This window comes from Durio zibethinus, chromosome 17, assembly GCF_047325235.1.
Source record: "Durio zibethinus cultivar Kanyao isolate XHJ-2024 chromosome 17, ASM4732523v1, whole genome shotgun sequence".
Classification (NCBI taxonomy): Eukaryota; Viridiplantae; Streptophyta; class Magnoliopsida; order Malvales; family Malvaceae; genus Durio; species Durio zibethinus.
The window spans coordinates 4,069,746-4,080,173 of record NC_143178.1 but is presented as its reverse complement, the minus strand read 5'-3'; the positions used below and the strand labels follow the sequence as shown (position 1 = coordinate 4,080,173).

Here is a 10,428-nt window from a genome sequence, read left to right as displayed (position 1 = left end):
ATTTGAAATATCAAAATTTTTAATATTACGTTTGATTACATAATTATATTAATAATATATAAGCTACAATACGGAGAACCTAATGCAATATTGCCCTAAAAGGTCACTTCATGAAGTAAAAGGAACTATGGTAAATTAGAAAATAAAGCTAGCTGCCATTATTAACGAAGAATGTTACAATACTCGAGTCTACATATGATATATTAATGATGATAACGCTAGTATTAACGAAGAAGGTTTACAGTACAACACCTGCTGAAGCATTGATCAACTTAATTAATTTATTAAGAACACAAAACCAATTACAGATAAGAACCAATAATAACAGCATATCTCTCTCTCATGAATCATGAACAAAAAAATGGGATTGAAAGTTAATTTTAATATTGGGGAACTGGTGGGTCCGAATCTAGCTTTTTGAACAGGAAAAACATACATGCATTAAAAATTGAATTAAATACTCGGATGCACGCATCGAGAGTTTGGTTAATTCTCATAACAAAAAGAAAAAATATAGCTGAATGATCGAAAGTTGAGTCCTTATGCAAGCCAGTTTCTATAATAACACTGCATAGAAGACTATCAAGGAAGGAAAGGTCAGTTCTAACTTCCAGTTAAGTTGATGTAGATGCTGAAAACAGTTGCAATTAGACAAGTGGGGCTGATGACAAGTTACTAAAATAGGAAAGTATTCGATTTATTGCTTCCTATTAATGGCCGCCATGAAATTAAACAAGAAAACCATGTTTTCTGTTTTGTATATAATAAACTATAGAGAGTTGGAATCAGAAAATTTGGTCAAACTGAATCATGAACAGACATGCGTTATTGGGGCAGATCCATAAACAATTCCAGAATTTTTTCTAGTTCACAAGTCTATAGTTTTTTATACAAGAATTCAGAAGGAACACAGCAAATGCAGCACTACCAAGTTTCAATATTAGAACTTTGTATTTGTTCTTGACTGAAATCCTTTTTTTTTTTTTCTTTTTTGGACAGAGTTATGAAAAATTAAATACCCACACGATGCTACTATAAAGATTCAACACTGATATGGGAATTGAATCCCTTATTTTGTAAATATTGTAGATGTACTATTTCAAACCCATTTATCTGTTATCTTCAATCCCTTCAAGTCACGTACTTAACTTGTAAGAAGGAAGCATCACTTGTCTCCAAACAGGTACCCCAGGGATGAATCTCCACCAGGAACTGATTTGACTTTTGTTGATGGACGATCCTGAAATTTTACAATAACAGTACTAAGGTTTTCAACATATCTGATAATAACTCACAATGATGAATCCCCAGAGATGCACAGCTAGCTAGATGAAGTACAAAGAGGTTTTCATCGTATCTGATAATAACTCACTGTTATGAAGTTCCCTGAATTCTGTCCTTGAGCCCTATGGTAGTTGTTGGTGACGTTTTTCTGTGTCTGTTTCTCTGAACTTGGTTTTTCTGGGGCCGGAGGCTTCTCCGGGGTAAAATCTATACCATATGGAGGCTGGATCGGTGGTGTTACAGTTGGTGCTCTTGGCTGCTCATCAACACCGAAGAGGTACCCCAAAGAACTTTGACCGCCCCCGTAGCTCCCACCTCTACTCATGGTTGGAGTTCTGCAAGATTTTTAGTTAAGAAGTAAATTTCGAACAAGGGGAAAGAAAGGAAGAAAACCCTAATATATAATGTGTTTAGCTATATGTTTGTATGGATGGGGTTATATGTACATGCATGTTATCTCTGGATACTGATGGTAATGAACCATGCCTGCTTGGCCAATTATGTACATTAGTAATAAACAGTAAAAAGAAAAACCAAACTACAGCTGTTCTGTAAAGAGGGATCCTATAAATTCTTTAGCTTTCTTAGCATGTATGTATATCCTATGGATTCTTTAGCTTTGACTTAGCATGTATGTATATTTCCAGGAGAGATGTCTAAAATTAAACATTAATGTTTTATCATTTGAGTCATGAAAAACTTATCGTATATATTTCTTTCATCTGCAGACACATAAAAACTTACCCATCCTTTGTATCAGTTATAGAGATTTGGACTGATGCCAGATGAGAATAAAGCATGATTGCAATTCAAACAGTATATTGTTGTAAGCTTCAAAATTGTGCATATATAGTATTCTGAGATTTATATTATCTTCAATTTGGTGATGCCCGCAGCTTTCTTCTACGAACCCCTTCGGGGGAGCTTAATCATGTAAGGGCATCGCAGAAACGTTCTTAATTATATTAGAATACTTGTTTCTGATGTATATATTGTAGACATTCAATTTGGTTCAAGTCCGGATCAATTAGACCTGATCCAAATAAGTAAGTTCAATTTGACTTTTATTTTGTATTTTATATTATTTTTTTATTTTATATTTTTATTTTATTTTTTTCCTTTGTATTTTATGTATTTATTATTTATTTATTTATTATTACTATGTATTAATATATGTATATCTTTATTTATTTATTTATTTTGTTAATATTTATATATGTATTTTATTTATCTAGTTATATATTTATTATTATATTATAATTTATTTATTATTATTATTATTTTTTATTTATCTTGTAATATTTTTTATTTATCTTATTATTATTTTTAATTATCTGTTAATTTTTTTATTCGTTTATCTTATTTTTTTTTCGTTTATCTGATTTTTTTTTTTTTTTTTTTGGGTTGAGATTGAAGACTTTGAAGAATCCTACCGTGAATGGGGATTCAATTAGAATCCAGATTAGATTTAAAGATTGAATCCCCATCCAAAAATGAATAGGGATTGATCAGAAACTCTTCTGATCAATCTCTATAAATAGGTACTGGAACAGAAGGAAGAGGGAAAACAGAAAACAGAAGCAAAAAGAATACTGGTTGAGGGAAAAAGAGATACAGAGAAGATTTAAAGGCTAGGAAGGTTTTGGTGCATTTAGAACAGCTATAGGAATTAGCAAAAATTTTTGGAGAATTTTTACGATTTTTTTTTTCTGGGAATTTCTAAAAAGTTCTAAATTTCGATTGAATTTTTTGACGAAAGTTGAATTTTTTGGTGACAATTCCAGCCAAGTTTGAAGTTTTCAGCCAGCTGCCCAGTTTTCGGTGAAGATTCCCAAAAATCGACTAACTTTTTGACGAACTTTCGACGAAAAATTTTAGAATCCGGTGAATATTCAACCGGAGTTCTTTGACCATTTTAGAGAGAAGTGAGAAAAAAAAAAGGAAGAGAGAGAGAGGGGAGAAGGTTTTTGCCGAAAAACGAAGGAAACAGCCTTATATACCCTCCTAAAATGATGTCGTTTTATCGTTAAATAACCCAGAGGATCCGTGCGTTTTGCCTAGATCCGACCCGACCCGAGCGTCGACCCATTTTTTGATCCGGGCGTGTTTTACCTCCCAGAGCCGTTAGCCAAGCCGAGCCGACGTCCCGAGCCGCTTCTCCGAGCCGTTTCTCTTCCTTGAGCCAAGCCGTATTCTGAGCCGATCCAATTTTTTTTTCTTTTTATATTTATTTATTTATTTGTTTGTTTTTTTATTTTATTTATTAAGTTAGGATTAAATAATGTTCTTTTATCTTCATTTTATTTTTATTTTTGTTTTACTTTTTTTTTATTTTCACTTTTATTTTGTTTTATTATTTTATTTTCTTTAAATAAAATCCAAAAAAAATATTTTTGGGGAAAAGTTGAAAGTATCAATTTTTCTTAAAAATAAAATTTCAAAAAAAGGTTTTTGAGGAAAAGTTGAAAGTATCAATTTTCCTTAAAAATCAAAGTTTTCAAAAAATATTTTTGGAGAAAAGTTGAAAGTATCAATTTTTCTTAAAAATAAATTTCAAAAAAAAGGTTTTGAAGAAAAGTTGAAAGTATCAATTTTTCTTAAAAATAAATTTCAAAAAAAGGTTTTTGAAGAAAAGTTGAAACTTGAAAATCAAAGTTTTCAAAAAATATTTTTGAGGAAAAGTTGAAAGTATCAATTTTCTTTTAAAATAAAATTTCAAAAAAAAAGTTTTTGAGAAAAAGTTGAAAGTATCAATTTTTTTCGAAAATCAAAGTTTTCAAAAAATATTTTTGGAGAAAAGTTGAAAGTATCAATTTTTCTTAAAAATAAATTTCAAAAAAAATTTTTGAGGAAAAGTTGAAAGTATCAATTTTCTTCGAAAATCAAATTTTTCAAAAAATATTTTTGGAAAAAAGTTGAAAGTATCAATTTTCCTCGAAATTAAAGTTTCAGAAGAATATTTTTGAAAAAAAGTTGAAAGTATTAATTTTTTCTACACAAAAACAATCATTCTTTTCTTCATTTTTATTTTTTTATTTTTTTTAATGTTAAATAATCCGACGATGGAGCCTCTATAAGTGAAACAATAGTTTTTCTTGTATACTCCTGAGATGAGAGAATTTTTTCAATTTTTTGCTAAAAGTATTAGAGTCAATTGAGAATAATTTTCAATAATTAATCACTTGGTAAATTTTAAGGCTCATTGGATAACACAAATTTAAGCTAATACCATCTTTTGATGAGCGTTGTGAGGGTGCTATAACCTTCCTCACACGTAACCGAACTTTCGAACCTTGTTCTGGTTAGTAGACCTGAATCTATTCTTTTAAGCTCGGCTCAAGGAAAAAAAATGACTCGAAAAAACGGCTCGAGACGTCGGCTCGGCTCGACTAATGACTCGGGGAGGTAAAACACGCGCGGATCAGAAAACGAGTCAACGCTCGGGTCGGGTCGGATCTCGATAAAATGCGCGGATCTTCTGGGTTATTTAACGCAAAAACGACATCGTTTTGAGATGGTATATAAGGTTGTTTCCTTCGTTTTTTGCTAAAAATTTTCAAAAAATAAATTTTTGAGGAAAAATTGAAAATATCAATTTTTCTCGAAATTAAAGTTTCAAAAGAATATTTTTGGGGAAAAATTGAAAGTATCAATTTTTTCTACACAAAAACAATCATTCTTTTCTTTTTTTTTATTTTTTTATTTTTTTTAATGTTAAATAATCCGACGATGGAGTCTCTGCAAGTGAAACAGTAATTTTTCTTGCATACTCCTGAGGTGAGAGAATTTTCTTAATTTTTTGCTAAAAGTATTAGAGTCAATTGAGAATAATTTCTAATAATCAATCACTTGGTAAATTTTTAATGCTCATTGGATAACACAAATTTAAGTTGGTACCATCTTTTGATGGGCGTTGTGAGGGTGCTATAACCTTCCTCACACATAACCGAACTCTCAAACCTTGTTCTGGTTAGTAGACCTGAACCTATTCTTTTAGGAACCCTTAAACTTAGATGTTCCTTGAAAGAACAGATTCCTTAGTTGGCCAATCGTACCTAGATAAAAAAGATTGGTGGCGACTCTCTTTAAGTCAATGTCTAGCGATAGATCCTCGGATCTAGACGTTATGACAGCTTGATGACTCCACTAGGGACTCTGAGAGTCAGGCCAGCAAATAATTTGTGTTATCCAAAAGCTTAATAAAATTGAACCTTTTTGTATATATGTATTATTATTCATTCATGTTTATTTACCTTGTTAATTATGTCATTCATATGCATGTGCATAATATGAACTCTACACCCAAGCTCCGTCCCTCTAGGAGGGAGTAAAGTACCTATTACTTTCGTAAGGTTTAATGCCTTCGTAGTGGCTAGCGAAATACTCCCATTCAAATTGAACTTTTTTTGTTTGTAGCCTGTAATGAGTGAGGATTAGGGTACCTTACTAGTCTGTGATAGACAATGATGTAAGGAGCAATTTGAAAACCTTTAGATTTTAACTTTGAACCACATATAGTGAACCTTAGAGGTGCCTAAATCTAGGATAGAGCCTTTTCTACCTAATGATAGATATACCCTGAAATTAAGACACAAAAAAGGTGTTTATCTAATCATTTTGATTGTTTAACTTTGTGCATCATTTTCATTATCATATGTAATATTTATGCATCAGCATCACTTTCATTTCATCCATGAAACTAACTATGTTATTTGTCTGATTTTATGCATCTGCATTACTTTCATGATATGTTTTAACACAATCATTTGCATCCATTTCATATTAGATTTCATTCAAAAAAATATACATTTCATTCGTACATCAAAGCATCATACATAAAGCATAGCATAACATTTTAAAATCATAATTGTGGTGCTAAAGGTTCAAGGATAGCTCCATCTAGTAAGAACCCTGCCCATCGATACAACACAAGATCCAAAGCCAGACAAATAGAGCAAAAAAATTTTTACAGATTTGAAAAGATAGAAAAAGCATAAAAAAAGATTAAAAGTGAGTTAAGTAAGATTCTGGATGCTCTTAATAGGTTGAATAAGAGAAAAATAATTGAAAAAAATACAAGCCAACAAGTTTTCTCGTTGCAAGAAGTGGCTGACCCTTTATATCCTTCAAGTTTTGACCCACCTCAAGCCCAGTCTACTCAAGAGGTTTCACCGCAACACTTCACATATCCAACATATCCTGAAATACCGTCAGCTTCCAATCTAGGGCATTATAATAGCTATGTAAATCCTGTCTTCACTGAAAAGGCAGTATAACTAATTTTTGATCTAGATGATCTAAAAGAGAAGGAAAAAGAAAAGATAAAAGTGAAAACTCAGAAAAGTTTCAAGATTAGTATGCTAGAGTAAAGGCTACAGGCTGTGAAAGGATTTAATTTTTATGGGTCAGTTGATGCTGCTGGACTCTGTCTAGTCCCTGATGTGGTCATTTTTCATAAGTTTAAAGTACCAAAATTTAAAAAATATGACGGTACGAAGTGCCCCAGAACTCACATCACCATGTATTGTCGGAAGATGGTAGCTCATGCTCATGATGAAAAACTCTTAATGCATGTCTTTCAAGATAGCCTTACTGGCTTTGCGGCCAAATGGTATGTTTAGCTGGACAGAACCCGCATTCGTTCTTGGAGCGATATGGCACATAACTTCATCAGTCAATATCGACATATTATCGATTTAGCCCCTAATCGTTTGTCTTTACAGAATCTAGAGAAAAAGATAAACGAGTCTTTTAAAGAGTATGCCCAAAGGTGGAGAGATATTACTTCTCAAGTACAACCTCTTCTGACAGAGAAAAAAACTACAGTATTATTTGTCAGCACTTTGAAGTCTCCCTATTATGAAAAGATGATAAAAAATGCAACAAAGAATTTCGTCGACATAATAATCTCTTGAGAAATTATTGAAAGTGCCATAAAAAATGATAAGTTGAAAGGAAGAGAAACCAAGAAGGTATCAGAAAAGAAAGAAGCTGAAGCTCAAGCTCAAGCTGTGAGCTTTGATAGACAATAATTAAGGGATTATCAACCCTATCCACCCAAAGGTTACTCTTCATACTATCTTACTGTGAATAATGCCTCATCCTACCCATACAGCTAGCTCCACAACCACCTTATTCATCCATATACCGATCAATTTTTAGCCCTTAAGATCTTACATATAACCTTAACATTCAAGCTCCTACAGTAACCCAAATTCACCCCACTAACCCAATAAGTGGTTCACGAGAACAACGGACTACTCGAGAAAAACCTATATTTGATCCAATCCCTATGACTTATATGGAGTTATATCAAAAACTCTATAATAGTTATTTGATTGGCCCCAGCCATGTGGATCCGCTTAAGCCACCATATCCTAAATGGTATGATCCTACAGTCCACTGCGACTACCACTATGAAATTACTAGCCATTCTATTAAAAATTACACTGCTTTAACGCATAAGGTGCAACGGTTGATCAATAATGAAATGTTAAGTTTTGATCAAGGAAAAGCAACAACACCTAATGTTAGCGTTCTGAGTGAAAATTAAGAACAAAAAATATCCAAAGAGTCACAATGAATTGAGGGACAAGATGTCAATAGAGATTCTTCACCTGATCGTATAGAGGGACACTTTTAAAGAATGGAGATAAGGTTGGTTGAAGGGTTTTTTGTCATTTTATGATTTCTTTTCAAGTGATTGTTAGATTTTTTTTTTGCAATATGATTTCACTTGTTATCATCTTAATAAAGGCAAGTTAATGCATTTTATTACATTTTTCTCTTTCACTTGACCATTACTCTATGCTCTGTTACCTTTCATAACTTTATACTCTCATTCTTAAATTTTAGATGATGAATATTTAGACAATGAAAACAATAATTATGGAATTTAATTTTGAGAACTCATCCACATTAATATGATGAGATGATTTGAGCAAAAAAAAATGGTAAGCCATTACCAGAGGTGAAAGAGATATGTTTTAAAGATATGTAATCTTTTATATAGGATCATGAGCTTTGTTCAATAGATGATGTTCAAGAAAAGTATTCACAATTGAGATGAAAAATGACCATCTTTCTTTTACCATTCAAAAAACTATTTATTGTTACCCCTTTGAGCCTATTATGATTTCTTTTTCTGAGGAACCCTAACCAAGAATCACCATCTACACTGGGGGGTAATTTTTGAAAAAATCATAAAAAGTCTCAAAGATGGAAAGAGAAAGAAAAGTAAAAAAAAAAAATAAATGTCATACATGATTTGGGGTAAAATAATGAGAATCCTTTGTGTGAGGAAAAAAAAAGTAATGAAATGATATGGGGTAAAATGCTAAGTTACATCAGATGATCTTTGGTTTTGAACCTTTTTAATACATGTTTTGAGCCTATTATATCCATTTCTTTTATGGCCTCTCACCTTGACCTACATTACAACCTTGAAAAGCCCATTTGGATCAAGTGTGAATGCTTAATTTGAATGATCATATGTTGAGCGAGGGCATGCTCAGATGAAACGATGGAATCATTGTTTTAAAGTTGGATGTATGGAATATATCATCAATGGATGAAAAATGAGAAAAAAAGATGAAAAAAAAAAAGAAAAAAAAAGAAAGAAAGAAAAAAAATGAGAAAAATGAAAAAATATATTCAAATTGAAAACCTGAAAGGGTGATTTTGATAGAAAAAGATCTAGGTCAAATGGTTCGCATGGATGAAAGATCAAAGACATCTGAAGACCCCTCAAAGACTAGGGCAAAGTTCGCCAAGTTCAAAACGACTCCAATAATAAATGGAATAAGTTTTTGAAAAAAAATCCTAGATTAATGTTGAGAATTGTCTGAATCTTCATCGTTTGGACATACCATTCATCTCTATGACATGTATCCAATTTATTTCCTTTCCCATTTGTTTTGTACCAAAATAGTTCTTCATTAATTATCTTTACCATAATTCACCTTGTGTTCTCTTATTGTTACACTTCTAGAATGAATTGAGAAAATATTTGATTGCATTGTATTTGTCAAGAATTGAAATGATAATGAATGAATGAATGAATATGTGTTTAAAAGAGTCTTGCATTCATTTGAAAAGAAATCTAAGATGATGGTGGTAACAAAATGAAAAAATGGTAGAAACCCAAAAGAGATGATTTGGAAGGATATATGATGCCACCAAATGGAGAATATGATGAGGCAAATCTTGAAAAGTGGTATAACCAAGTGATGAGTACAAGGATGAATTGGTCGATATGACTTGCAAGTTATGATTGAATGATGAAAACAATCAGTGGACAAAGTTTGTTTTGGAATGGTTAATGCTGATACACCCATGAGTAATGACTCAGTGATGGTGGATGAAACTTGTTCTGAAATCTGTTAGTGCTAAGAAGTCCATGAATGGTGGTCAAGTGATGATCGATTGATGAAACTTGTTTCAAAATATTGAGAAACTGAACAAGGAAGACATGCGAAATGATGGAGTTTTGAGAGCCATATCACCATAATTATTTAGAATTTTGTTGCATAGACATTCGCATTACATGCATCATGGTGGCATCGTCGCTTGAATAGTACATGCATATGATTTGATGAATTAAACTTTGTTTGGACATAGCATGGCACTATGAGAATATAGGTTGTCACATTTGCATCATTAAGAAAGCATTTGCATCTTTGGTCATAACATTCATTCATGCAAAATTTTGAGTCACTTGAAAAAGAAATGGTGAATATTTTGATGAAAATTTTTGAGAACTCAAATGAGAATCTCTGAGTTTCAAAATGAGAATATTTGAGGAGTGAAACCCTAAAGTTCATCAAATGTGAATTTTCGAACAAACGAAAAGTTTTGAACTTTTGGATGTGAATCTTCAAAATACAAAGCTTCAGCTTTTTAGATATGAATCTCTAGATTTTTTTAAATGAGAACCTTTGAACTTAGATGTGAAACTCTAAGTTTTATTGCTGAGCCTTTGAACTCAAATGAAAAGCTTTGAATTTTTGGATATGAATCATAAGCTTGTCAAATATGAACCTATTCTTTCAGGGACCCTTAAACTTAGGTGTTCTCTGAAAGGACAGATTCTTTAGGTGGCCAATCGCACATAAATAAAAAATATTGGTGGCGATTCTTTTTAAG

The 10,428-nt window shown here is 31.9% G+C and overlaps 1 protein-coding gene across 1 annotated transcript; it reads right to left on the bottom strand.

Moving 5' to 3' along the window:
- Positions 1-842: 842 nt before the first annotated feature.
- LOC111278333 (protein SPIRAL1-like 5) lies at positions 843-1,696 on the bottom strand. Its single transcript, XM_022865005.2, has 2 exons — positions 1,373-1,696; positions 843-1,240 (listed from the first exon to the last, which is right to left on the bottom strand). Exons 1-2 carry the CDS (start codon positions 1,607-1,609, stop codon positions 1,166-1,168), a joined length of 312 nt encoding a protein of 103 aa, XP_022720740.1. The 5' UTR covers positions 1,610-1,696; the 3' UTR covers positions 843-1,165.
- Between the last annotated feature and the right edge of the window lie 8,732 nt (positions 1,697-10,428).